The following is a 27,443-nucleotide window of genomic DNA, read 5'->3' on the forward strand; positions in this document are numbered from 1 at the left end:
CACGCTCAAAAAAACGCGGGGAACATCCGGATAAAAAGGCATGCCATACGGATAGAATTGAAATTCCAAACGTGGAAGCGCGCATTGTAACTCCATGGCCGCGACAGGCGCGGACGTCGCCGCCGATGACGACGACGACACGTTGCCCCTTCCACACATACCGTCCGTCATTTCGTTGGGTTCACTTCCGCCTCAGATTGATGGACCTGTGTCTGGATACGTTCGTTTGACGGTTCATTTGCACGTCGAGAATGACGACGTTGAAGGGCATCGCGAATGGCTCGTCCGAGTGCGATGGTGGGGATCGATGACAACCGTAGGGAAAGGCGACCTGCTGCGTGAAAACCAACAACTTTGCTTTCCAGTCCATGTCGCCCGGGACGTGTTTCGACGGTACCTTGACGACATGACCCAGCTTCGGTTTGATGTCGTGGACAAAGTCACCCATCGCGTGTATGGACAGTCTGCCATCCCGATACGATTGGACGACTTGGAAGCAGTTGGAGGATGTCAAAGAGATATTGAAATCGTGAAGCGAGGAGGCCGCAACAACATTGGAGGTGTGCTGTCATTGCACGCGACCTTGCTATGGGGTGGTGATGCGAGTTCCGAGCTACCACCGCATGACGGCATGACGACTGCGCCTCAATTTCAACTGCAGCAGCCTCATGCGTCCCCAAGACGAGTGGAAGGTGCCGTCCGGGTGTGGAAGAACAAGGACTTTCCGCAAAGCAGTTTTCTCGCACAGGTGCCCCTTCTCGAGTTGAATGAGTCGACCCCCTCGACGACATGGAACACATCACTTGGTCCACATGCAAGTGATGTCACGTCGCTGTTGCACAAAGGCGAGGCCCTTCGACGAGCCATGCAACGTGCGATGGACGAACCCCACGACCGGGCCATCGACATTCCCACCATCTTGGCGTCGGCGAAAAGCTTTGGACCAGTTGATTTGGATCGTACAGTAACGTCATGGCCAGTACAGACGATGAACATGTCTCCAGTGTACACGCGGGAGCTTCCCACCGCTGGACATCGACGCCTTCCTAACCCCCCACTTGTGGCCCCGCATGCAAACGACACTGCCACCCCACTTGAAATGCTCTTGCGTGTCGATTGGTTGCATGATATTCGTGTACAAGCCTCCTCCTCCGATGCCCAGCAACAAGATCCTATGCGCGTATACGTGACCCACAAAGCGTTAGTTCCTCCCTGCACGCCGTTCACGAGCGAGTCGAAACGAATACCCCATGCATCGTTGCCCACGACGATCGCCTTGGGCTACAAAACAGTTCTGCCTTGCGGTGTATTGAACCAGGCACTGATCCATTTATTCGACGCCCACCAACTCGTACGAGTCGATCATCATGACCCGATTTCGTTACTATAACATGGAGTAGGTGGTAGAAGTTTGGACCACGACAAGTGCAAGGGATGCGCAATTGCTGGGCTTGGGCAAACTCTCGTTGAAAGCATTTGCGCATGCTGTCAAGTACGACACCGTCCAGCGTGTGTAGTATGTATGATTGTAGATTCATGACTTTATTGTAGGAACAAGGCGGCAGGTGTTGACCGTCGGACACTTCAACGCAGCCCATGCATTGGCATGACACATGACTGTATCAAAATCAAAAACCCATTCACGGGGGCTGCAGTTGGCTCCATAACGTGCACGCGAGCGTTGGGTACCCGAGACCAGGTACGACGTACACCCATGCCCCACGTTCTCGTGATTACGTTTTTAATATTGTACCAATGCATAGTTTACTTGTCCTTGCTAGATCCATGGGTTCCAAACAGAACTAGCTGCCGTCCATTCAATTCAAGCGTGGTGGCGCGGCCGCCATGTGTTTCGACGACATCGTTCCCAACTGACCCCTTCTCCGCAAGCGACCCTTCCTGCACCTGATTCAGTTACTGTGGCAACACATGATCCTTCCCCCTCCTCCTTCCCCGACGACGACTCGAACCATAAATTTGAATTGGCACGTCCAGCCAGCACCATCGACAATTCCAACGTCATGCAACCATCAGATGAACACGAGGACGGGAAGACAGTACAGCAGCACGTGTCCGCCGTGATCAAGATCCAACGAGCGTATCGAAGGTGGAGGGATATGGCGACCATGGCTCACGCGTTCTTGGATTGGACTACCGACGAAGAAAACCACATGTCCACCGAGGACACGCCGTCATTTGACATTGATTTGGATACGATTCAGCTCTTGAACGACCCAGCGCCGCCACGGTTGGAACAAGCATCACCAAGCAAAGGGCGCGACGTCCTACCGTCCCCCTTGGCCGATCCGCATCACCAAAACACACCAACTGGTGACAAACTGTCGTGGCGATTGGTGTTGGAACTCGCCGAGCCTTGTCCAGTCCTTCGTGGGATTGAAGTCACGTACCTCTTTCAAGACACCACGTCGTCGCTGTGGTGGGACAGTCATAGCACAGCGCTGAGCTCTCTGAACGAACACGAGTACATCGACGAAGGACTCGACCTTTTGATTGAGTTTGCATTGTGGGGGTCTGGTCAGAGTACCAATCCCATCGGCCATGCCTCGTTGAACGTGTCCACGTTGACAAAATCGAAGCAGGAAGTTGTGCAGCTTCCAATCACATGGACCGAACCGCCGCTGCATCCTCTTCTCCCCCACTTCTCGGACAAGATCGCGTCGCTACCCCTTCGTGTCCAGTGTGCCATACACCAGAAATCGTCGCTAGCTGTGTATAATCCCAAGACATCGAACTCCGTCGCTACGTCCGTCGTCTCGTCCACCACCCTTCTCCCAGCCACAGCTACCATCTGTGTGCAGATTACGTCCATAGACATGCTCGGCGCGGTGTCCGTCGTGGGGTGGCACGTGTTTTTCAGATGCGTCGTGCCTGTGGGTGTCCGTGTGCATCCGAAAGCGACGGGATCCACAGAGTACGACACGGCGCAGGGTCAGTTCCTTTCGATCCAAACGTCCCCTACGATCCTCTTGACGTGTGGCAAAGTGCACGTTGAGTTTGAGCATCATGTGGTGATCCACCCCGAGCTGTTGGAGGCCATGCAAGAGCAAGCCAAGGATGGAGGCGCGGTCGTTCACTTGTACCGGCACGTGATGGACATGGAGATTCTGATGGGCACAGTGTCGATTCCGCTGGCGGCGTTGCTCTACCGCCGCCAAGGCATACGTGGCGCGTTTGCATTTGATCAACGAGGTCGGTGAGCTTGTCATATATGTATCTAGGAGGTTCTTATGGATGTAAACGTGTATTATAGACGAAGTGCACTGTGGTCGACTGGGCGTTGCAGTACATTTCCTTCATCGTCGCGTCGAATCCGACCCCCCTGGCGCCATGTCTATCCTTCGACAACCAACAATTGACCCGCCACTGAAGTGCTTTTCAGACCAAGATCCAAGTCGTTCCATCCACGACATTGACTTTCTCTTGGACGAGAACGTCACCCATGACGACGACGTGGTGGCCCCCATGGACACGGAGGATACAAACCACGCTCGTGGACATGAACAACCTTTGGTAGGTGGTGCAATGCTGGGATTATGATCTGTTTGACGCGATGGGCTATAGATGATCGTTGTGATTGAAGAAGCAAGGAACTTGCATCATGAAGTATCCGCGCGACCTCACACTTATACTTCGTTTCAATGGGGAACGACACACTACGTACGTACGATATTCACTCAAAGCAGGAAGATGGATTTACGGGGTGCTCTAGGAAACCCCTGCGGTCGAGGCTTCGTGCAATCCCACTTGGATGCATGAAATCCGACTGGAGGCTGCCGACCGGCCCAGTTCCAAAGTCGCCATGCACGTGTGGGATCAAAGAAAGCCCTTGCTGCCTCCCCTGTGGATCGGCCAAGCAACGATCGACTTGACGCTGTTGCAATGGACACATGAAATATGCGGCTGGTACCACATCACAGACGCCACCGACAGATCCAAGGTATGACTGACCTACGATGTATTACGAACGGGACTGACGATACGTAGGGCCAACTAAAAGTGCGGTTCAATATGGTACGAGGCCCTCGTCCAGAGGCAGGCATAGCTTTCGATCGTCCTCGAGTTGGAGCCCCGATTGACCATGAAGGGGGAGACGAGGCACTTACAAATGCGTTGCAGTTGATGGTCAACAGTGTCACTGCGATGGACATGTCGCGAACCCACCACGATCGCTTGAACCAAGCAGCTGCGTCCGAAGCAGCAGTCCGCGAGATATCGGCTAACGGGCGATCCTGCACCATGAGCAGTTGTTCGACGGCGGAATTTGACCAAACGGTGTCAAGGGACCACCAGTGCTCGACCTCAACGAGCGACGACGTGTGTTTGGTCCCGAGTCTAATTCTCGAAGGCAACGACGGGCACGACGACACTTCCATGGTGTCACACCACGTGGACCTCGACGATCCGACACGACACTTTGGCCAACTAAGTGCTTGGAACGATGACGAACTTCTCGATATGAATGCATTGGAGATCCACGGGTCGGACCAGTCAGACTCTGGCGAAGCAGGTCAAACGCCCCAACGGCTAACGACGCAATACTCGGACGACGACATCAGTTGTGGCGAAGGACATGACGAGCCATGGACTGCCATTATTGAGCGAGCCGCCGCCACTACCACCACGGCAGTCGATTCACATCCTAATCCAAGCGAGCCCATGCAACAACAACATGATGCTGCTGCACCGTCATCTCCCAATGCTTCGGAGCCCAAGATTGAATCATTCCCAACAGCCGCGTCACCTCCTCCAAAAGGTGTCGTGGGGACGCTCGAGTCCCATCATTCATCGCGTGGGAGCTTCGATGCCGCATCGGTTGATGACACAGACGACGATTTGGACTTGAACGAGCTGAACATTCATAGCCCACCACCCATCGGTCGTGATGAACTTGCACTTGCCGACGTAGAGAACACTCAACGCTCCCAAGGCAGTTCCAAGATGGACATCCATGAATTGGAAGATTCAAATGGTGTTCTTCTACCTACGTTGCCCGCACCTATTGAACCAACGTCACCCATCGACCACCCCTCCGTCCTTCATCAAGTGCTCGATGCCATGGAAGGACTGCAGGCCCAGATTTCAATGTTGGTGCGAAAGAACGAAGAATTGGCGCTCAAAGTAGCAGAGATCCCCCAACTGGTCGCCGACTCCTGCAGTGATCGCCTGTCCGCGTCGCACATGTCGACAACTTCATTGATGGGGGAAGGCTTTGGAACCACTCACGACAAGAATTCCAGCGACGCGACCAACCAGCCCCACGACACTGCCTTCCGCGAATCCTCCACCGGCTCACATGGTACCAACGTCGACCCCCCCGATGCCCCTCTACCATCGCCCCCTACTGTCGTCGAGATGCCAAGCCGTCCGGTTGATCAAATGTCCACATCGAGTCAAACTATCGATCCTGAACCCCCCTGCCCAATGGTAGTATCTCCCACCCTAATACCCCGCCGTACCGCTACATCTTTCGAAGAGACCCCCCCAAATGCGTATTCAACCCCAACCGATGGAGTCGCCACCACGGTTGAGCATGTTCCAAGGAGGCCCGCCCCACAATATCCCGACGGTGCATCGCCAGTGACACACGACTGGTCCACGGTCTCGTCGCTGTCACATGCCGCCATTACCGCCTCGATCTCGCATGAATCACCGAGCGACGACAAGAAATCTACTTCACATGGCCATTGGACAGCTGCCCAAGCCACGATCCACCGCCTCCCGCCTGCGTTTCGACTGTCGAATCGAGTGGATGGCGGTGGTGACGACCCCCACATTATGCCGCCTGCACGGACGTTGTTTGACTCGGAGACGGAGCGAATAGCCAAAATCATGTGCGGAAACTTGCAGCATTGGATCGAGCACGAATCATCGTCCAGCGACGAAGAGGAGTAACACTAAGGACGATATTATTATTGACAAGCATAAATCGACGAATTAAACACCGCGTCGTATTGGGCTCTCGATGTCTCGTCGCTGAGAATCGAGTACGCTATGGCGATGCCTTTGAATTGGTCGGCGGCATCGACATGCTGGCTTTTGTCTAGTCCAGTTAAAATTTATGGCTCTGTGCTAAAGTGCAATTTGCACAATGCTATAAGATTACCTGGATGCATCTGGAGGGCAAGTCGATGGTATGCTTTTCGTATTTGGTCGATGGTCGCAGTGGCATGCACCCCCAGAATCGTGTATAAATCCACCAGCGGAGCCACATGTGGCAGATTGAACTGGGGCAGTCGGTGGAATTGTTGATTACTTTGTACTCCGTTTTGAATGACTCGGTCTTGTTGCATCACCTTGACTTGGTCGCGAGCAGCCAAGTTTGGACACGATCCAACCTTGAAAAAGACACTCGACTGCGAACTTTTCCTACATCAAACGACACACGTCACATACTCGTGCGAAATGCATCTACAGATGCGCAAGTACTTGATGTGTTTGTCGTGCGCTCGCTGCTCACGGTAGATTTGATTGCGCTAGGCAATGAAAGTGAGTGAATATAGTAGCCATCGTCAACATACATTATTTTTACCACTCGAGACGTGTCGGCTTGGATTCGAGCGGCGCGGAGTCTTGCAGGAGCCAAAGTATGCGTGGGCAGCAGCCCCAGACACTGCTCCAAATCCCGAATCGCTTCCTTTTCCTTTCCAGAAGCTAAGAACGCTCCTGCGCGATCGTACAAAACGTTGGCATTGTATCGGTGGTGGTTGGCATCCAACGTCAAGCACACGTTGTACGCGTCGACAGCTTGGGCGAAGTGCCCTCCATCGGCCAACTTGGTCGCGACGTTCTACACTTGCAAATGTCAGCGTTATTGGACGCATGTGCTCATCAGAGGTACTCGTTTGTCAAGCATGTGCTGCAGTCGCTGCAATTCCTTGGCGACGACAGGTGACTGCTTGCACATCTTCCGAAGCGCATCCATGGCTTGGATCGTGTGACCAGTATAATCGAACGCCCGGGCCAGTGCCAAACACACGGACACATCCAAGAGGAGTGGCGGCGGCAGCAATGTCAGCATGTCAATGAGTGACTCGTACGAGCAAGACGCGACGAGCACCCCAGTTTGCACATGCAGAATCTCGCGAGACAGTGGCGCCAACCGTCTCACTTGGTCCAAGTCGGCCATGAGGCTCGAGACGACAGAGGGCGGCGCGTGCAGTACTGCTTGCATTCGCTTCATACTCGCTTGGAGGACAGTCTCGCACTGCCTAGCTTGCAACACGATGCGTTTGGCCGACTCGTCCGACGCTGGAGATCCTAGCTTCAAGTGCGCTTGGCCACACGCTCGCGCGGTTGAAAACTTGCCCAGGAAGAGGAACATGTCCCCTGCTCGGATGTACTCTGCACGTCGGCACGGAAATATATCAATGGACACGTGGTGGCGTCAGGAGATGGATGGATGATCAGATCAAGGAATTCGGGGGGACAGTACCTTGAGCTGCAAGGGCGGAGTGGGTGTGCGCGAGCAGGCCAAGAAATACGTGGTAGCAGTCGAGAAAGAGCTCGACCGCAGGCCGATTGGCTGCCAACGCGGCGATGTCTGTGGTGTTCCATGTGATTCCAGCGCAAAGCTGTGGATAAAAGTCTGTTGATTCGTTGGACTTGATTGCAATACAATCCTCCAGGAAGACGTCGCGACTGAAGTACTACGCATTCGTCAGCTATGTATGTGCGCGCTGTCCTAAGGAGATCGTACGTACTTGCTCCACTTGCCGTGTGGTCAAGGTCGTCACGTTGACGGTTCCAATGTAGTTCTTCATGAGCATGGGATGAATCACAGGAAGGGCGGCACTTTCGTGGGTCTCTGCATCTGATGGCGGTTCATCCTTTGTCCACGGAGTGAATTCCTGGCGCGCCTTGCTCCACTTGACCCCTCGCACCCCTTCGCCACCTTTACCCGGCATACTTTTTGCTTCAACTTGACTCGTTATCCGGATGGATAGGTTTCATAGCATTCTATTGTATCGTGGAGGCAGGCAGCTACATGCTTCCATAACCTCTGGAACTCACGCTAAAGGCAACACGTGAGCATGGGAATCTCGTTATCTTCTTACGAGATAGCACGACAGTCACGTGAAGGACCCTACGTCTGCAAGGGCACAGGTAGATGACGTGTGAATGTGCACGGGAGTTATCCGGATGTTTATCCGAATTGTACCCGCAGTGTGGAACGCAGAACTGGAGAGATGGCGGCGCCGAAATCGTCCGTGTCGGCCGTTGGGGGTCTGAACGGCGGGCTGTTCGCCCCAGAGACTAGCGCCAATGCCTTTCATGAGTACAAGTACTTCCTCAGCAATGCCGTTGACTGCGAGGTCATGTTCTTCCTGTCGTCTATTGACCTACCGCCAGCGAAACTGGTCGACGTTTCAAGCACGACGTCGTCGTCCCCACTCGCTCCCCAGCAAAACCTGCATCAAATGCTCGGCACGATGTCCGAGTTGCGCAACTCCCCCATGAGCGAAGTGTTTGTGACGGCGCAGATCTTTGCCGACGGAATCCCAATGCACCCCATGACGATCAACACAAAGTACCCGAGCCAGTGCAAAGAATCGTCCATCATATGGAGCGAATGGCTTACGTTGCCGATGAAGTTCAAGGACCTGCCGCGAAACGCCGTCATTGCGTTGACGTTATGGGGCGTGAACCAAGTGCCCATCGGCGGCACCACCATCGCGATCTTCGCCCCCAACGGGTGCCTCAAGGATGGCACGCAGTGTCTCCGCGTGTGGCCAGGCGTGGCCGCCGACCCGCAGCTGGACACGACGACGCCGTCCGACTACAACGACCCGACCAACGACGTGCTCACGCGTCAAATGGAATGCTTCCGCCTCGACAAGGCGCGCGAGCGCTACGAACGGCGCGACATGCAGCGGAGCGACTGGATGGACCGCGTGACCAATCGCCGCATCTCGCGCATCCGCCGCAGCAGCGACTTTCCCGGCCCCAAGGACGACCTCCCGTCGTTTTGCCAGCTTCGCGACGAGCCATGCCTGTGGATCGAGCTGCCCTACTTTGGCCAAACCGTCGTGTACGAAGAGGAGCCGTACGCCCTCCGCAACGCCGCCGCGTTCTCGTCCTTTGCGTACGGAGATGCGAAGGCCCCGTCGACGGCCAACAACAACACCAACGTGCTGGACCTGCCCACGCCGTCCGCGGCCAAGATGCCGACGATGCGCAGCATGGGTATTACTGTACACAACACATATGTGGTTCACGGGTGGATTTTCAAAGACTTATGGATATGGTTACAAAATATACAGGCATGACGCTCTTGGGATCGTTTTCTTCGTTGAATTTATATGTATATATATATATATTTATATCTTATATATATATTTATATCATACATATATATTTATATTTTATACATATATATGCGTACCTTATATATATATTTAGATCTTACATATACATGTATATCTAACATTTATATACCAATACATTATATGTCTGTATGTTTATATTCCATTTAGATATATATAACGTTTCTATGTATCGTATATATATATATAATGTTGGGACAATGAAACGATTTGGTTTGTCACAGTGTGTTATATATGGAAAAGTACTGGTGTAGTGTTGGTTAGAAACGTTTAGTAAACACTGAATGGGGTAGTGGACATGGACGCGACGCTGATTCCAGTGTGGGACCCCGACCTGAACGAAGAAAACCCGGCCGAGCGCAAGTACCGCAAGCTCGCGCGGGACATTCTGCGCGGGTCCATCGATCCCAACTTAAAGCCGAGTCGCGAGGAGCAGTTTGCGATCGAAGCGCTGCTGAGTTCGTCCAGCGACCAGCTCAAGAACGACGAGAAGGACCTGCTGTGGAAGTTCCGGTACACGCTGATCGAGAACCGCCGCGCGATCGTCAAATTTTTGATCAGCGTCGACTGGCTCGACGAGACCGAGGTCACGCTCACCACGGAGCTGCTGCATGCGTGGTAAGAAAAACTGGCATTTTTTCAGGGAATATTGTGTGTATTTATCCCATGTACACTGACAACTCGCAATTGAATGTATATTTGTATATCAATGAGGCCATTGTACATATATATATATGTTCCGTGTCTATTCACGTGATGTGGGTTGTTGACAACAAACTTCTCTTATATGGAAGAGAATATATATTTTTATCGTAAGCTTCATTATAGCAAGCTTAATTTATTAAAAAAATAGGCGCTGTTTGAAAAGCATCTTTGTGTACTATTTCTCGTCGCATCTGCACCATGATATATCACACGTGAATATAATTATATTATCTCAAATAATCCATTCAACAATAAATATGGGAATATTTAAATAAATTCCACTAGCGTGGAAATCGTACACTACTGGCATGTTGACATGATGATCGTATTCTACCTGCTGATTGCGTCAACATATCCGTCTGGCACCCGTTTAAATTGGATGTGTTGTCGATAAATATGTATATATACATGCTCGAGTGTTTCGATTTCTATATCATCTTATCCTACGCATATATATATATATATAAATATATGCGTAGGATAAGAAATATACATATATATATATGCGTAGGATAAGATGATATAAAAGTCGAAACACTCGAGTATGTATAAATGGGTGGCGTGCATTCAATCGATATCACGCCACCCAAACCGATCACGCATCGCTCCCATTGGTCTATTTGAAAATGCCCTTGTCTCTGTGATTGGCTACATTGTATTTGTCTGTTGACTTTGAGGGTTTTCTTTGGACTCGGGAACGCGCCAATAAAAATGAAATTTTGAGTTTACGAATATATTGGACAAATTGGGAGAATCATTATGTATCACAAATTCATGCTAAATTCCATGTGTAGGTGTGACATTGACATTGCGGACGCACTCAAGCTCCTGGGGCCGCGCAAAGAGTTTAAGAGCGACGTCGTGCGCAAGTTTGCCGTCGCCGCCTTGGCCAAAGCCCGCACCGACGACCTGCTCGATTTTTTGCTGCAGCTAGTACAGGCGATGCGGTACGAAAAGTTCTATAAACACGAAAACCAGCAGCATCTGGGGCCACTCGCGCGGTTCCTCGTGTCACGGGCGTGCACAAATTTCAAGATGGCCAACTACTTTTACTGGTATCTTCAAGTGGAGCTGTCGGACCGGCGCGACGGCGAGATGTTTCAGCACGTGCTTCAAGTGATGCTGGAGGAGATGAAGCTCACCGAGGACGGCTTGGCCATCTACAATATGCTCGCGACCCAGAACGAGTACATGACTCGGATCATGGCGTCGCACCTTCGCGCCCGGGAAGAGCGCGGCCGCCGCGATCAAAAGGAAGAGAAACTGCGCACATATTTCAAGCAAATTCCGTGGCCCAAAGGTGTGCACATCCGTCTGCCGTCCGATCCGTCCGTGCACCTGAGCGGGCTCGTGGCGCCGTCCGCCAAGATGTTTAAGAGCGCCATGTACCCGTGTGTCGTCGACTTTACGACTGTCCTGCCCGAGCCGCACGTGGACGAGGTAAATTACACAAACCTCTGAATGAACACTAACAAACAGTCCATACTAATATGAATGCTGTGTATTCAAAGTATATCGCCATGTGGTGAAATTGTACAAAAACTGCATGTTGTCAATACTAGTCGAATAATTGGAAAATCGTGTTCAAAGAGTTGTATTGTTCAAGTCTGTTCGAATTTAATTATAAATTCGTATATTGTGCTTTCGAGTGAAATTTCATTGTGTTGTGGTTTCTCGTTGGAATTTAAATCGATTTGATTGGCTACCTCAGATGAGCTCAAAATTATTAGCCAATCAAAACCTTCTCAATGAAATTCAACCAATCAGATCGATTGCGGATCGGTTTGGTCGGCGCGATTCGATTGCACCCCCTCCCCAAATTTGTATCAAATCGACAATATATATATATATTTCATACAAATATGTAGAAATATCAAAGACAAAGACGGTAGTATACGGAGGGGGGGTGTCTGATTTGTGCATAAACTATATATACATACTCTCGTCTGAATAATGGCTTGTGTGTTTATTACGACCGTGAATATTCCTATTATCAGTGGATGACCCATATATATACGTCAACACTGGTGTTGGAGTTTTGACTGTGATATATACTGCATATATATATATATATATGATCCTATCTGAAGATTCGCATACGGGATGAGGTTTATTTCGAAACCCTGGTCGTTGGATATGATTGTATTGTGTGAATATTCGGTCCAAATTTCCAGACCAATCGAATGTATCGCCGAATAATCGAATCACGAATCGCTATGGGTTCATCCAATTTTTTGAGTGGATTTGATTGGCTCTTACAAGTATTTTCCACCAATCACAACTCCAGCGTGGTTCAATGCATTTATTCGATAAACCACTCGACTTTACTTCATGTGAATGACATGTGTGTACTTCTCTAAACTGGCAGGTTGGTATTATATGAATGTGGTGAATAATATAGGAGACGGAAGCGTCGTCGTTGCGCGAGTCGCTGGCTGCCCACAGCTTGATGCATCAGGGAGGGGGGGGGCATGCGTCGTCGGGTACCAGTCGCAAGGTGCAACATCGCGACAAGGAAGGTCCAGTGTGCAAAGTCATGATCAAGAACGGCGACGATCTGCGCCAGGACCAGTTGATCATGCAGTTGATCATCCTCATGGACCGACTCCTGAAAAAGGTTAATTTGGACATGAAGCTGACGCCGTATCGCGTGCTCGCAACCTCTACAACGGCAGGGTTGATGGAGTTTGTGGTCGATTCGATGGCGTTCAAGGACGTCATCTCCAAGTACAAGACGGTGCAGGACTTTTTACGAACGCACAACCCCGACCCAACCAACGGCGGGTGGGAAGGCATCTCGGTGGACGCGGTGAATACATATGTCAAGTCACTCGCGGGGTACTGCGTGATCACGTACATCTTGGGCATTGGGGACCGACACTTAGACAACTTGATGATGAAGACCCAAGGACACTTGTTCCATATTGACTTTGGGTTTGTGTTTGGATCCGATCCGAAACCGTTCCCGCCGCCATTCAAACTCACCAAAGAGATGGTCGAGGGCATGGGCGGCCGCAAAAGCGACAACTACCACCGGTTCAAAACGTATTGCTGCCAAACGTACAACTGGTACGGATGATTGTGTTGTGATAATGGATGGTTGTTGTGATTGATAGTAGATGGATGGTGTATAGGCTGCGAAAGAGCGCGTCTATGATCATGAGCCTACTCCATCTCATGATTGACGCCGGCATCCCTGAACTGGCCAACGATCCACTCACGACCCTCGCCAAAGTCCAAGAGAGATTCCGCCTCGATATGACGGACGAGCAGGCCGAAGCGTACTTTTTGGGGCTGATCAGCGACAGTGTCACAGCGCTCTTCCCCATCGTCGTGGACCTCGTGCACAATATCGCAGGTGCGCTCAAGTAGGGCAGTCGTACAATGTACGACGTCATCAGCCGAGTGGCTCCAATATAAACAAACACTTTAATAAGAAGAAAGGCCCAGAGGAATACTGTAGCCAATGACTTGACCAAAAAGCCACTGAAGCACTGCTGGAGTAGTAGTTAGTATACAAACAATAACCCATTTCAAAATACTTTGGTAACGTTAGTAGTAACTACTACTAGTAATAGTAGTAGTGTGTATGAGGAGTTGGACAATCGACCGTTGTCGATGAATGTGACGGGGGGGGGATGGTGGGGGGGGGTTGCACTTGGACGTAACCCCATCAATTTAACGATAGATTTGTTTTTAAGAAGACACAGAGGAGCCGTTTATTACAGGCTGCAGACAACCATTGGGCACCCAAAGTGTTTGTCATTTGAACGCTTCTTGAGCATCACAGAATGCATGCGGTGGAGATGACCCCCCCCCGTCTCTCATTATATGAGACATCATGCACACGACATGAGTGGGCTAATGTTACGAACGGTTCATTCTGGAAAACACGTTTAAACAATCCAAGGCGACGACGATACGTTGCCGTTTTCATGCCCTTTACTGTTCATGCAAGCATTTCACTCGCCAAAAACGTCAAATGCGCTCACCGTTTCAATATAGCAAGCAAGTAAGTAGTCCTATTAGTATGAGTACACCAACTTGTTCTGTCGCACAGTAATTACGTGTAATACTAGTACGTAGTTGAGCATTGGATCGCTTGTCTACTAATTACTCCAAGTACGGTTGAAAAACGTTATACTGAGTGGTCCTGAAAAAAACGTTGGGTTTTGAATAAAACGCATAAAACGCAGCGCGATTTTACTAACATACAAGGAGTCTGTAACACCCCAACATTGCCAATACATTCAACAGCAAAGTGCATTTCCACCGCCACAGTGCCTTCGGCCACTGTACGCTCGCTGCATCCACGACGGCAACGAATGAACAGTGCTTGTTGCGCAGGGTGTTCGAAGCGATTCAATGCATTTCGCTGGAGCCACTCTTGCAAACTGTGCTTTGAACGCGTGTGCTCCAAGTGCTCCACGAAAACATCACCGCCAGTGGTGCACGACATGAAGCGTACCAAGGCCAAGCGGATCTGTCTGGCATGCATTACAGATGCCACCGCCACGCACCTCCAAGGACGAGTTCCAGCCTCGACCCTGAACCCCACCGCGGCACTGCTGCTCACGTTCCCCCGGGCCTGCCCCCCTCCGTCGCATGTCGATTTGACCGCGCTAGCCCCTCGCTTCCAGCATGACGCGACATTTTTCCTCCTCCTCGAGCAAGCAATCTTAGCCATCGATGGCGCCGCTAGGGGGCTCATTCAGCTGATCGGCGTTCGTGACATGGCTGTCGTGGCTTCGTATAACCTCGATGACCCACCCATGTTGAGTCGAATCGACGCAGGCCTCGTGACACTGCAGTCGTCACCATCGATCGTTCGAGAAGCCTACCACGACCACATATCGTTCGTCCGCGTGCCGCTCATGCTTGCGGCGGCGTGCATTGGCACACTGGAAGTGGAGTGCCCCAATGGATACCTTCTGTCGATGGAAACCCTCGAGGAACTCGACGAGATTGCGTCCACGGCCGCCATGGTCATGCAAAACACGGCCATCGAGTCGTCTGCCCATCCAACGCCGCCTGGACCGTCGTCTGGAGTCAACCATCGGCACAAACCCCGCGGCAACTCGACATCCACCGCCAGCACCAGTAGCACCAGCATATACAGCTACCACACCATGGCCAACAATGATGATTCGCATTCGAGTGCGAGCGATTCCGCCGAAGAAAGGATGATGGAGGCACTGCTGACCATGTCCAAGCACACGGCTCACTTGATTCGAGGCACCAATGAGGAGTGCCGATACCTGTTGAAGTAGCACAACACTGTTATTTATTACCGCTCAATATATCCACTTGAAGTAAGGCCTTGATTACAGTATCAAGTGATACCAATTTGTTCACAGTGTCAGTGAGGTTCGTGGTCGCTTGGTCGCTCATATACTGTAGTACCCTTCATCACTTGCTTGCATGTGTGAACCTGGTATGTAGTAGGAAATGAGGTGCACACGTAAGTGCAGCCCGACGGTGTGCGATTAATACATCTGTATCCAAGTGCACATATTATGACGGTAATCTTCGCTCAATATAGTTAGCTAGCTGCTTCGAAGTACCTGGGTAAGTTCCCTGAAATTCAACACCTGGTCATAGACTTGGCAATCATTTGTCAATCTCGCACACACACTAATGAAGGCGACAGGTATGCTGCTGCTGCCATGGGTCGTGGTGGGGCTGTTGGCGGTAGGTGTTCAATATGCCAACTCGGTATGGCGATCTCAACTCCCCCCCGCCCTATCCTTGGCGCAAGCCTCTCTCCATGGCGACTTTGCTGGCGCCGATGCGTACGCGACCCTGGAAACTCTCGCAAACGCCACCCATCCCGACGTCTCGGCGGCGAACCAGCGCGTGTACAACTTCATTCACGACAAGTTGCAGGACTTGCAGACGTTGAACGGAAGCCATAAACTGGTTCTTCAGACCGCCCGGCACGACCTACACAACATCTCCGTGGGTCGTCAGGATACAGTCGTCGTGTCGCCGCCGCCGCGAAAAGAGCGCTGCGACGCGTACGCGGCCTTCTTCAACGCGTCTCAAATCGTCGTCAAGGTCCCTGGTATGTTTGCCTCATCCGTGCTCTTGTCTGCGCACTTCGATTCCGTGGCGGGATCGTTCGGCGCGTCAGACGACGGTGCCGGCGTCGCCATCGCGCTGGACGTGCTGCGAAGCGTGGTCACGTCCAAGGCGAGGCCGCGCAACAGTCTGATCGTGTTCTTCAACAACGGCGAAGAAGACTACTTATGTGGCTCCAAATGGTTCTTGGACCAGAACCTCACGTCCCGCCTCCACGTGCAGGCGTTCGTGAACCTCGAAGGCGGCGGCACGGGCGGCCGGGCCATCCTCTTCCGAGCCACGGACGAAGCATTGGCGGCCACGTACAGCCAGGTGACCCCCATGCCCCACATGAACAGCATCGGCGGGTCGATTCTCGCTGCGTTGGGTAGCTTCACCGACTACGAATCATACCAAAGTGCAGGCATCCCAGGCGTCGACATTGCGTTTTACGAGCACCGTGAGAACTACCACACTATGCAGGACAACCTGGCGCATATTTCTCCTCGAGACGTGCAGCACGGGGGCAGCAACGTCTTGGCTTTCACCACAGCCTTGCTCGATGTGCCCTATCTAGGCACCTTTCAATCGGATGATTCGGCAGTGTATTTTGACTTTGTGGGGCTGTGGGGGGTCACACTCACAGCCAACACGCGCTTCCTGATACTGCTGGCGACGTGGCTAGCCGCGGGGGGTGTTGTCCTCGTGTACGCGGCATGCTTTGAACCGACCAAATCGATCGGCGACGTGACGTGGCGGCTTACGACGTCGTGGTCGACGGTCGTCAATTCGTTGAGTCTGTCGTGGCTAGGGGGGTTCATGGCGGTGCTGCCGGTCGCCATGTTCGTGGCCATCACGCGAAGCCCTAAGATGGCTTGGGTCGTGCTCCCCGTAGCGGTACTGGGACATTTGGTGGGTGTGACGTTTGCAGCCGAGCAGTGGCGATTTCGTCGCCATCTCCGCGACGACCAAGTGCCATCGACCCGAGACCTGGCCCACCTCGCGGCCGCGGCTGCTACGTTTGCAGACGTCATGAGCTCCGTCGTGGTGATCAAGCTGCCTGGCTTGTACTTGCTTGCGATTGCCAGCGTGACGTTTTCAGTGTTGGCTATCGTGGGGTTGCCCCTGGTATCGGCGTCTATCGCCTCGCGGGAGCTTTCGTTGGCAGACGAGTCCGAGCCTCTTCTCCGTTCGCTTGATGCCGCCCCTTTGTACTACGCCACGGTGCCCCTGACTCAAAACGAAGCCCACAAATCGACTTCCACGCGAAGTTGGCTGTTTCACGTTGGTGTCGGAGTGGCTCTGATCCTGTACATGGCAGTCCCGTTTCACTTTGCGATCGACTTGGCCGTGTCCATGAATTCAGTGGGGAGTACCAACGCTGGCCTTGTGGTAGCCCTCCCGACGTTGCTGACTCCGCCCTTGTACTTGCTCGTCGTGTGGTTTGCACAGTTTTCAATTCGCCCTGTGGTATTTGTCACCGCCTTTGCATTGTATGGGGGTCTCTTGGTGCTTGCCGTTGTCAGAAGTGCATTTTACTGACCCGATTCGTCAAAAGTAAAGTCCAACGATGCAAAGCAATTCTCCATATGACGCCACTGTTTTGAACACTTGATGCAACTTGTAGTCGTTTAAAGCTATAACGTTATGTCAAGTTTATGTCTTTCGTGCTCCTGCTTTTTACTCTGGCCTGACGTTGTCGCAATTGTGGAACCGTCCGAACTATTTTGGCATCTCAAAAGCCAGCACTGACTCAAAGTTGTACTTCAACTTTGTCACTTTGCACTAACGTTAGGTTGCTTGATTTCCTTCAAACGGAACATTTATCGAAGCCACACATCAATTTGAACACATGTTGCACTGCTCCGAGGCTACGATGGCTACTTACCACTGCAACATCAAGTTGAACCTGCGCATTTCTACAACTGTACCGGTAGTATTCCTGACGCAATGCACCGTTGGCATTATGGTTATTGATGGCTGGCGGCTATACATGGTTGAGTTTGGTTCCGTCGTCGTCTACTTGTACGTCGTTGCGGCCCAGCTTGGATTCCATTCTCGCAATCGCTTGGACAAGCCGACTAATCTTGTCCGTGTGGTCGCCCAACGCCGACGCCAGTGCGCCTTGTTGCTCGGCCAACGTCACTTGTGTTTGCGCAGTGTTGGAGACCAGCGTCATGATCATGCTCTCGGAGTTTGCTTCTCGAGATCGTAGTCCACCTGGCGCCGCATTCACGGCACTGTCGAACGACAGCGTGCGCCTCTTGCGTGCCTTGGCCTTGGCTTTGCGCAGAAACGTCATGATGGAGCCGGCCAGTGCCACCAACGGCTCGATATCGACATACTCCCGCGGCGTCGTGTCCATCACCGCCAACGTCCCAAGCACCCACCCGTTCGAGGTGGCGACGGGCACAGCTGCGTAAAACCGGACGTGGTGGTTGCGCACCAAGGGGGAGTGACGGTACCGACTGTCTTGCATGGCGTCGAGCACGATGAGCGGTCGGTTCGTGGCCACCACGGCGTCGCACATCCACGCCATGCTTCGCGGCATCATGCTCAGGTACAGCCCCACGGACGCATGCAGGTGCTGCGTGTCCGCCTCCATAAAGCCAATGGCGGCGATGGGACATCGGATTCTATCTGCAGCTTCGTCGCACAACTGGGTCAGGTGGACGTGTGGTGTCGCATCGTAGTCAATGCTGTAGCCGCGAAGGACCGCCACTCTGTCCACGTCGTTTCCAAGGGGGGAATGGAGGCTTCTTGCAGGCGACTGTCCGTCGGTGGGTCGTCGTTCGCGTAAGGGATGCGGCTGCTGCTGTCCAAGACTGGGCGAGGACCTGGATATGACACTTTGGGACGTCGATCGCAATGTGACCCGACTGTCCTTGGCGTGGTGTCGCGGGCTCTTGGCCGAGGAGGACGAGCTCGTGGTGCATGTTTCCTCGGTGGCACAAGGTCGACAAACCTTGACGAATATTTTGTCCTGGCGTGGAATGCGAAGCAGTTTTTGCACCACGCATTGCTTGCAAAAGAGATCCCCACACTACAGAGTTGTTAAGTACCTCAACCGGCTAGCGTTGATGGGAGGGAAGGTCGTACCAGTCGACAGTGGTGACGCCGTCGAAACAAGTTGTTGAATTTGTGGCCACAATCCCCGCAAGCGACTCGTTCGTTCTTGTCGACCCAATGGGTTGGAGCTAATATATCGTGTAGCTGCACGGCAGTATTGTCGGAACCTTCCTCATCGTCGTTGGGCGAGCTGTTTTCCTCGTGATGTTGGCCGTGATGACGCCCAAATCTTGGGGTAGTGCTGGCATTCTGTGAAGGAAACATGGAAACCTATTTGCAAATGGCTCAATAATCCACAAGGATGCAAGCCGGGAGTTTGAAGAGACGTCGAGGTTGAACCCCATGACATGTAGCCAGTCTGGATCTATCATGTTGAAGACACGCGCAAGGCCATTGGATGATAAATGAATTCATCAGGGTATGATTGGTTAATTATTTTATTATAAACCAATCAATGCCAAGTCGCTTTACCAGTTGGATAGATGGCGCCTCAGCACAACTTTCTTAAGTTGGACAGCATGGTTACATGCGTTGCCATCATAAAAGCTCCCTAACTCCGTTCACACCACGGCATAATCTCCAAGCTAACTTTTACTGTACTTCGTTCCAATATATTTCGAAGTAGCAGGAGTCAAACGAGGTTAGTACACTGTACCTACTACCGGTAGTACACTGCAGTTCGCTTCAATTTGAACATCAGGAACAAGCCCCCACACACAACGTGCCACTTGGCCCTACCTACGCTTGTGATGTGTCGTAGTCGCTGGCACGCTCTGTCGCATCAGGATCTCAGTGCACAAGGCGCAGGCATCACTTTAAAATGAGCACGCAAACAATAAGCCTGTAACGCTGAGGCAACAATACGTTTGAACTTTCTACAATCGCTGCTTGGATTACACACCAGCACTTTTGAAAGCATCAGTGGAATTGTCGTTACACAACCAGTTACATTTGTTGAAGGGTTGAAGGGTGATTTTGATTGGTCACTGGAAAAGCGTTCTGGGTTTTGGTTGGTCAATCGATTGTCTACCGATTCACAATCGATCGAGTTACTCGTAATTTGAATCGATTTGCCAATACACCATGTACAGCAGATTGCTGTGCAAACCATACCGTACTGACTGTATACTCTGGTGGTACAGCTCTCGAGTAGTACAAGTACAGTAGTCTATGTCAATAAGTAGTACACACACGTTGGATTAGGCCGAGGCGACAGGAGACCCGAGTTTGGATTCCATGCGGGCGAGCGCTTCGGCGAGTTTGCCAATCTGTTCCGAGTGGTGGCCCAACGTTGCAAACATCGAGCCCTGCTGGGACGCCAGTTGCTGCTGCGTTTCGCTGGTTTTGTTGAGCAGGTCAAACAGAATCGCTTCCATCTTGGGCTGTGGTTTCATGACCGACGACGACGACGACGAACGCACCGATGTGGTGGGGCTCGCATCGTGGTCGAGCAGCGGCACGCTCAATGAGAGCGGGGCCATGTTCAAAGAGGCAGTTTTCGGGCCCAGCGTGGGCGTGAGCTGCGATTTCTTGGGCACAAGCGACGTGGCATGGCTGCGGTCGTCAAAGGACGCGGCAAATCTCCGCCGCCGCATCCCCTGGATGTTGGCCTTCCGTCCGTCCAGTTGCTTCATGATGCCCCGAGCGAGCGGGATCAGCGTCGTGGTGACGTTGCATGTCAGGTGCACGTGGTAGTCAAAGACGGCCAGCGTGCCCACGGGCCATCCGTCCGCGGTCACGAGCGGCGCGGCCGCATAAAATCGGACGCCGTAGTCGGTGACGAGCGGGTTCTGGGCGAAGCGGGGGTCCACCCGCGTGTCGAGGACCACCGTCGGTTCGGGCGTCGACAACGCGTGGGCACAGAACGCCACGCGACGGGAAAAGTAGTTCTTGGAGAGCCCGACCTTGGCTTTGAACCATTGGCGTTCCAGGTCCATAAAGCTCACGACGGCCATGGGACACCCCAAGGTCGTGGCCGCCAACTCACACACGACGTTGTACGTTTCTTCGGGCGGGGAGTACAAGATCTGCAGCGACTTGAGGGCCCCAAGACGCTCGACTTCGTTAAAGAGGCACGGAGCAGCTGGACAAGTCATCGCGTACGCCGCCTCTTCGAAATCTAGGTCCCGGACTGGCGCCGAAGTAGGTGCCCGTCGAGTGGTTAACGATGATGACGTGGCGAGATTATGGCTATCCGAGACCACATCACATTGGGTGGACGAGAGCACTGGCGAATCCAGCAGGTCCTTTGTGGCTGCGGCGTCGTTGTCGTCGAAATCGTCGTCCGAGTGCAGGTCGTCGGACCGGCATGGCATGTGCTCGAGGCCGAGGCGGCGCGACGACCGAAAGGTCATGGGCGAGTGTGGCCGCCGCCGCTTGGACTGATTCGCATCTTCGTACGCACAAGGCGTGCATACCTTGACGGTAACTTTATCGCGGCCGGCGATGTGGAGGAATTTGTTGACTATGCACTGCCTGCAAAACAGTTCGCCGCACTATGTCGTTCATGTCATGATGGGCTCGCCCAAAGGCAAAAGGCAGACAGACGTAGGAGCTGTGCGATGATGTTATGTACATACCATGCGGCAATGGTGGCGGCGACGGTAGATGTTGCTGAATTTTTGGGCGCAGACATGACACCGGAACCGTTCCTTCTTGTTCACCCATGCTTCCGGCGGCAAGAGGCACTCGGGGGCTGCGTGAAGGAAGTCTGGTTCGTCCATCTACGTACTTCTATAGTCGTCGTCGCAGTGATTGCTGTTGTCTGGCTGGCTGTGTGTGGGTGGATGAGAGCTACGTTTGTGGCTGAAGTCGGCGACTTGCTCCGACTTTGCCCAACACCGTCCTGAAATATACGAAATGAATTCAGAACCACTGACCCCTTCAACTTCGACCATACTGTAACACAGACTAATCGGGTGAGGCTACTCACGGTCATCTGGATGGGTGTGTGTTACTGTAAGTACTTAACCGCATTCTTCGTTCGCGTTCTACTGGTAGCCTAGTACAGTGTCCCATAGGCCTCCACCACGAAACGTGCCGTGGAGTACTGTAGTTCCAAGCGTTTGGCTCGACTCATTCGTCCTTCGCGCGACGCCATGGTCGTCGAAAGGACGCGCCATCGTGATGGGTTTCGACCAGATTGATTTACGGGCTTCCTATTCCCTTAATCAAGTCGCGTTGGACAGGCGCCACGACATCATATTACGTGTAGTTAGTTGAGCTAAGGAGCGAGAAAATTCCTTACGCCACAGCGCATATTTACGAGCAAGATTTGACGAGGATTTGTACACATACCTTGTTGTAAACGGCAAAGACAACTTACTTCTAGCGTTGTATTAACTTACAGCCTGGGTTCTTACTACGTCTACGCTTCGGAGCTGGAATAGCATGCACACACATGGACAAGTATACGTATGGGCGCAGTTCCGTGACACTTTTTGGGACCCTTCGATGAAGGGGTTCCTTTACTCCAAATTGTATTAAGCTTACGTGTATTGTGCTTTGCATTTGTTTTGGCGTCGGCTTTACGTGGCTAAAAGAGTGGTACTTCTGCTTAGCTGTGTTACAAAGTTGAATAGTACTGTACCTGGCTGGTGTTTTAGCTAATATAAAAGCGCATCCCCACCGGGTGATGTAGAAATGTAAAAATCTTCGAAGTACATCACTATATCAGCAAAATTTACATTTTTCAGACCCACACCGGTTGCCAATAAAGTTTACATCATGATGTAAACACTCCATAAACACAGATTTCTCAACACATCGATCTGTTGGGTCGTTTACAGTTCTATGCGATTGAGGTCCCAATGGACTTCTTCAACGAAGCATGCCCCTCGACCACGCCGGCAGCATGAATATAAATCTTACAGACAATATAATGTATGCCAACCCTGCTGCACTAAATTCTCGATTGGTGAGAGCTCCAAAACCTCCATCGCCAGCGGCGTCCTACGTGAGTTTGCTCCATCAGGACTACTATTTCCGCCAACCGGTGTGGATTGGATGTGGAGTGATGAGCAAGCGTCCCTTAAAATCCGTCGCCCCCTGTACACTGTTACATCACGAACCCAATATGTAAACGGGTCTTTTCAGCTCTATGTTTATACTGGGGTTTATAAATGCCAAATAACTCTGAGCAATAATAATCACATGTGATGCTGAAGTGACCAAAACACCTTGGGCTGTTACTACTCTGTTCCGTAATCGTACTGTTAGTCCAATTGTTCTTTTCACTTTTTGACTTGATTAAAATATTTACTCCAGTATTTTACCGAATAGAACTCTATAATGTAATAATTCTATGCAATTATAGAGGTTAATACCCCAGGCGTGAATGCTGTCGCGGCAATCGCCGTGGCGCCATGAGCTCTGTATGTGAGCCCAGACGTAAGATACAGGCTCGTCTTCAATGAATGACTTGTAGATAGATATATATATCATTGGAAGGTATGTCCGAGAGATGCGTGTTGACAGGTCTCGTTAGGAAGTATCCTAGCAGGACGCAGCGCTCGCCCACCCAGTAGCTCAACGAGGCGCGGAAATACAACGGGGGTGTCAACAACGCCAGTGAATTTGCAAGGATATACTTACCGTATAGGTAGGATAGTGCTGTAAGACTCTGAGTGTACGCGATAACACCGACATTGATTGCTCACCGGATGAATTGAGTACTGGTATTTTATAAACGATCGGTGGAATTGGACGATGAATCATATGGTCCACAATCCAGCCAATCAACGACGAGTTCACCAGCTTTCTATTCCAACAAGATTTAGGAACATGCCGAAAGTTTGAAAACAATTGGACTAAGATTTCGGACCAGAGTGGTACTCCATGCTATTAATATCTGTATGTATTGTGCTTTTCATGTAATTTGCCCGTTGTTTAACTGCGTTAAACAAACTTGGGTTTAGCGTTATTTTATCTTCAATCGGCCTTATATTATTTTAAACGTAATTAATTTAACGTTTATATCTTCAATCGGGCTTTTATTATTTTAAACGTTAAATTAATAACGTTTAAAATAATAAAAGCCCGATTGAAGATAAAATAACGCTAAACCCAAGTTCTGCATTTCAGCAGAATAAAACAACCCTTACTTATTTCAGCCGCTATTAATAACTACATTAGTCGAGTTGTAGCACCAGGCCAACTTGCGCAGTGCAACCATCAGTTCATCACGATGCACACCGAATTGGGATGTGAAATGGGAGTACTATACATCGTGTAGTTGTACAGTAGTGCGCCCTTGCTTTCCACGTACAGTACTTAGTACAGATCATGTGTTATGGCTGAGCTTTGAATCATTGGACAGAGCGACGACTAGCCTAACTATATCCCTAACGTTATAAATTACTCGGAGTAGTCAATGTTTGTAGTGATCACGGATGGGTGGTCATGTATTTCATTGCGGCAAGCACCTTGACCTGTTGACGTAAAACAAGTTGTTTGCCAGAATGAAAACGGCAAACAACTTGTTTTTCGAAAGCGCCTGTAAAACCACCTTCAACCAACCAATCATCGTATTAGATGAAGGAACTTTAAACAACGAACCCAACCGTTATTTAAGCTGAGAAATTTTTAAACAATGAATTTAACCCTGGAATTGCCAAAAAAGGTGCACAATACTACTCGATGGAACAAGAAGATGGCGTGGTTTTCTACGATGTGGCACCATACGTACATTGCTGTTCGGTAACTTAGAACTCCGGCGTATGTATGTCATTTGTAATATCAAAAGTTGTTCATGATGACCAGTGAATAGTGCAATTTGGTCCCGAGAATAGCAGATATAACTTCGATTTGCACTTTTCAAATGTGCAAAAGCGAGGGAGTTGCATAATCGACCTCCCTATAAACGTTAACGTTAATTACACCTTGTAACGAAACGTGACATCCTAACAGTATCACGGTACGGATTATGTAAAAACCCATGTTTATGGTGTGAATAGCCAAAACGAGTGAAAAGCACAATATAATACTAGTAGTGTTTCTGTAAATAAGAGAATTAATGCAGGTCGTAGAACTTAAAATCATGTTGAAATTCGTATTAGTGTTGATGGAAAATGAATTAAAAGAGGGGAAATATAAAACAGTTCCGAGCCACTTGATTTTATCCAGTAACCTGTCAAAAATTGCATCTGATTGGCTGAAAGTTCAGTGTGACTGTATTCGACCAATCATGTTGTCAATATTTGAGTCGATAATTCAAAATAATCTGAATTTCTGCAACTTGAGAACTGTAACGTAACGATACTAGTAAGCATAATATTCTGCACCACTTGAATTTCTACATGATGGAATCGACTGTGGTGCATGCACGCGGGAAACTGAAAATATGTTCTCTACTAACCATAACGTTACGCGCTACTCTTTTTCACCGGGCTGCTGCTGCTTGGGCTCACTGGTGCTGCTGCTGGTAGCTGTGTTGGCGCCGACCGGAGCGCCACCGACTAGCTTGGCTTCCATTCTTGCCACGGCTTGTGCTAACTTGTCGATTTGGCTACTATGGCCTGATATTGTGGCGTACATTGTGCCTTGTTGTTTTGCTAATTGCTGCTGAGTCATCGTCGTTTGGCTCAACAGGTTCATGAGCATCGCTTCCATTTTGGGCGGCTCTGAAGGCACCACGGAGCTGCTTGCAGCAGTTGTCTCAGAGGCGGATGCAGTTGGTGTCGGAGGGAGATCTTGCGGGGGTTGTACTTCTGGTTCCACGGGATTTGGTCTCGCCATTGGGGTAGCACTCACAGGAGTAGTTGCTACCGCCGAAGGAGAGACAGCTGCCGTTGGAGTAGGGGGGGGTGGTGCCTCCGTGTAGCTAGGTGACGTGGCAGCCTGTGGTGTCGCGATCTGGGACGTTGGCGTCGCCGACGTGTAGGGACTGTGTACGTTGTCAGGATTGTGGGACATGGTGGTCACCGCGGACAACCTGTCTGTCGCGCTCGACGCGCGGTGGACAAAGGCGGCGCTACTGCTCGCGACGGACGCGCGGCGGTCCTCGAGATTCTTCATGGCGACGCCAGCCAGCTTCTCCAGCGTGGCCATGTCCACTTGATCTCGTGGGCGCGGATGGTTATCAAATACAAACACAGTGCCGAGCACAAACCCCGTGGCGGGGGAGATGATTGGGGCTGCCGCGTAGAACCGGATGCCGGCGCGCCCAGTCACGAGCGGATTCCGTTCGAAGCGCTTGTCCAGGGTCGTGTCGGGGACGACGATCGATTGCTTGGTGTACAAAATGTGGGCGCAAAAGCTCACGTTGCGCGGTATTTCGTCCTGGATGAGCCCGACGCTGGCCTTGTACCACTGCCGGTCGTGGTCGATAAAGGACACGCCGGCGATGGGGCAGTTGAGCGACTTGCTCACCAGGTCGCAGATAATATCGAACACATCTTCTTGCGGCGTGCCGAGGATGTCAAAGCTGCGGAGGACGTCCAGCCGGTGCGACTCGTCCGCCGGGACCGGCGGTTTCGGCCACGGGTGCTCCCAGTCGTAGTCCAACGAGTACTCAAACGACGACGCGTCGAGCTGGCCGGTAAAGTACGTGGACGGGTCGACGTCGCTGCCCATGACGTCTGGAGAGTGGAGCTGCGTGTTGTTGTGCCGGCTAAAGTCGCTGCGCGTGGTTGCGCGGCCGTCGCGCGAGCTGCTGCCATTGGACGGAAGCGAGTACGCCGCGGGAGACATCATAGACCCTTCAAAGTGGTTGCTGCTTTGAGATTGCATCGGCTTGCAGTACACCAAGATGCACGTGACGCACACACGGGCTTCGGTTTGGCCCACCATCGGCAGCATCACCTGTTTCTTCAACGTGCATGAGCTGCAAATGACTTCGCCACACTAGGTAGTCATGGGGTCAGTCTAGTGAAACCACGGGACCACGACGACGGACATACCACGCGGCAATGGTGCTTGCGACGGAACGCTCCAAACGGTTTGGTGCAAATGTGGCACCGGCTCCGCTCCGAGTTGGACACCCAGTCGTCCTGGTGCTTGAAGTTCTCGATCATGATCACGCCGTTCTTGGTGGCATCTCCGATGGCGCGCATGTTGATCTCGACACTCTGCCCGCGCACCAAGTTGGGCTGCGACATGGCTTTGGCCCCGAGGTTAATCGGGGTGTTGCTCATCCCACCACACACCAAACAAACTGACTGCGCTGTGCCTAGGAATGTAAGCGGTAGAATATAGCCAATCACAGGGCACCAGCCGATGTTACGATGTTTCTCGTCGGTGGCAGCCTCGCGTACCTGTGCCATGCTA

General features: G+C 51.6%; 8 protein-coding genes across 8 annotated transcripts; 4 read left to right on the plus strand and 4 right to left on the minus strand.

The window, feature by feature from the left end:
• Positions 1-94: 94 nt before the first annotated feature.
• H257_01968 (hypothetical protein) lies at positions 95-6,054 on the plus strand (the record flags this gene model as incomplete). Its single annotated transcript, XM_009825442.1, has 8 exons — positions 95-1,351; positions 1,401-1,492; positions 1,552-1,699; positions 1,782-3,210; positions 3,272-3,531; positions 3,583-3,678; positions 3,731-3,958; positions 4,006-6,054. 8 exons carry the CDS (start codon positions 95-97, stop codon positions 5,911-5,913), a joined length of 5,418 nt encoding a protein of 1,805 aa, XP_009823744.1. The 3' UTR covers positions 5,914-6,054.
• H257_01969 (hypothetical protein) lies at positions 5,708-7,925 on the minus strand (the record flags this gene model as incomplete). The annotated part of the gene is made up of 7 exons (XM_009825443.1): positions 5,708-6,061; positions 6,125-6,387; positions 6,448-6,494; positions 6,551-6,808; positions 6,860-7,362; positions 7,454-7,667; positions 7,722-7,925. The coding sequence occupies 7 exons, from the start codon at positions 7,923-7,925 to the stop codon at positions 5,931-5,933; spliced, it is 1,620 nt and encodes a 539-aa protein (XP_009823745.1). The 3' UTR covers positions 5,708-5,930.
• Positions 7,926-8,181: 256 nt separating this feature from the next.
• On the plus strand, positions 8,182-13,533 carry H257_01970 (hypothetical protein). The gene is made up of 5 exons (XM_009825444.1): positions 8,182-9,204; positions 9,638-9,962; positions 10,844-11,489; positions 12,451-13,118; positions 13,184-13,533. The coding sequence occupies exons 1-5, from the start codon at positions 8,208-8,210 to the stop codon at positions 13,419-13,421; spliced, it is 2,874 nt and encodes a 957-aa protein (XP_009823746.1). The 5' UTR covers positions 8,182-8,207; the 3' UTR covers positions 13,422-13,533.
• A 707-nt stretch (positions 13,534-14,240) lies between these two features.
• H257_01971 (hypothetical protein) lies at positions 14,241-15,353 on the plus strand. The gene has a single exon (XM_009825445.1). The coding sequence runs from the start codon at positions 14,375-14,377 to the stop codon at positions 15,317-15,319; it is 945 nt and encodes a 314-aa protein (XP_009823747.1). The 5' UTR covers positions 14,241-14,374; the 3' UTR covers positions 15,320-15,353.
• Positions 15,354-15,569: 216 nt separating this feature from the next.
• H257_01972 (hypothetical protein) lies at positions 15,570-17,783 on the plus strand. Its single transcript, XM_009825446.1, has one exon. It carries the CDS (start codon positions 15,687-15,689, stop codon positions 17,649-17,651), a length of 1,965 nt encoding a protein of 654 aa, XP_009823748.1. The 5' UTR covers positions 15,570-15,686; the 3' UTR covers positions 17,652-17,783.
• A 266-nt stretch (positions 17,784-18,049) lies between these two features.
• Positions 18,050-19,565, minus strand: H257_01973 (hypothetical protein). Its single transcript, XM_009825447.1, has 2 exons — positions 19,209-19,565; positions 18,050-19,152 (listed from the first exon to the last, which is right to left on the minus strand). Exons 1-2 carry the CDS (start codon positions 19,440-19,442, stop codon positions 18,097-18,099), a joined length of 1,290 nt encoding a protein of 429 aa, XP_009823749.1. The 5' UTR covers positions 19,443-19,565; the 3' UTR covers positions 18,050-18,096.
• A 677-nt stretch (positions 19,566-20,242) lies between these two features.
• Positions 20,243-22,027, minus strand: H257_01974 (hypothetical protein). The gene is made up of 2 exons (XM_009825448.1): positions 21,758-22,027; positions 20,243-21,673 (listed from the first exon to the last, which is right to left on the minus strand). Exons 1-2 carry the CDS (start codon positions 21,899-21,901, stop codon positions 20,378-20,380), a joined length of 1,440 nt encoding a protein of 479 aa, XP_009823750.1. The 5' UTR covers positions 21,902-22,027; the 3' UTR covers positions 20,243-20,377.
• Positions 22,028-25,458: 3,431 nt separating this feature from the next.
• Positions 25,459-27,342, minus strand: H257_01975 (hypothetical protein). The gene is made up of 2 exons (XM_009825449.1): positions 27,077-27,342; positions 25,459-27,020 (listed from the first exon to the last, which is right to left on the minus strand). Exons 1-2 carry the CDS (start codon positions 27,308-27,310, stop codon positions 25,548-25,550), a joined length of 1,707 nt encoding a protein of 568 aa, XP_009823751.1. The 5' UTR covers positions 27,311-27,342; the 3' UTR covers positions 25,459-25,547.
• Between the last annotated feature and the right edge of the window lie 101 nt (positions 27,343-27,443).

The sequence above is a fragment of the Aphanomyces astaci genome, assembly GCF_000520075.1.
Source record: "Aphanomyces astaci strain APO3 unplaced genomic scaffold supercont1.3, whole genome shotgun sequence".
Taxonomy (NCBI): domain Eukaryota; phylum Oomycota; class Saprolegniomycetes; order Saprolegniales; family Verrucalvaceae; genus Aphanomyces; species Aphanomyces astaci.

What these genes read in the sequence shown, in the direction of transcription:
- H257_01970 (XM_009825444.1), top strand. Translation starts at nt 8,208, where the DNA reads ATGGCGGCGCCGAAATCGTCCGTGTCGGCCGTTGGGGGTCTGAACGGC. An exon ending in GCCGACGATGCGCAGCATGG is followed by an intron (nt 9,205 to 9,637) that starts GTATTACTGTAC and finishes TGAATGGGGTAG; the next exon opens with TGGACATGGACGCGACGCTG. An exon ending in CCGAGCCGCACGTGGACGAG is followed by an intron (nt 11,490 to 12,450) that starts GTAAATTACACA and finishes TGAATAATATAG; the next exon opens with GAGACGGAAGCGTCGTCGTT.
- H257_01971 (XM_009825445.1), top strand. Translation starts at nt 14,375, where the DNA reads ATGAACAGTGCTTGTTGCGCAGGGTGTTCGAAGCGATTCAATGCATTT.
- H257_01972 (XM_009825446.1), top strand. Translation starts at nt 15,687, where the DNA reads ATGAAGGCGACAGGTATGCTGCTGCTGCCATGGGTCGTGGTGGGGCTG.
- H257_01973 (XM_009825447.1), bottom strand. Translation starts at nt 19,442, where the DNA reads ATGTTTCCTTCACAGAATGCCAGCACTACCCCAAGATTTGGGCGTCAT. An exon ending in GGCGTCACCACTGTCGACTG is followed by an intron (nt 19,153 to 19,208) that starts GTACGACCTTCC and finishes ACAACTCTGTAG; the next exon opens with TGTGGGGATCTCTTTTGCAA.
- H257_01974 (XM_009825448.1), bottom strand. Translation starts at nt 21,901, where the DNA reads ATGGACGAACCAGACTTCCTTCACGCAGCCCCCGAGTGCCTCTTGCCG. An exon ending in GCCGCCACCATTGCCGCATG is followed by an intron (nt 21,674 to 21,757) that starts GTATGTACATAA and finishes TGAACGACATAG; the next exon opens with TGCGGCGAACTGTTTTGCAG.
- H257_01975 (XM_009825449.1), bottom strand. Translation starts at nt 27,310, where the DNA reads ATGAGCAACACCCCGATTAACCTCGGGGCCAAAGCCATGTCGCAGCCC. An exon ending in GCAAGCACCATTGCCGCGTG is followed by an intron (nt 27,021 to 27,076) that starts GTATGTCCGTCG and finishes ATGACTACCTAG; the next exon opens with TGTGGCGAAGTCATTTGCAG.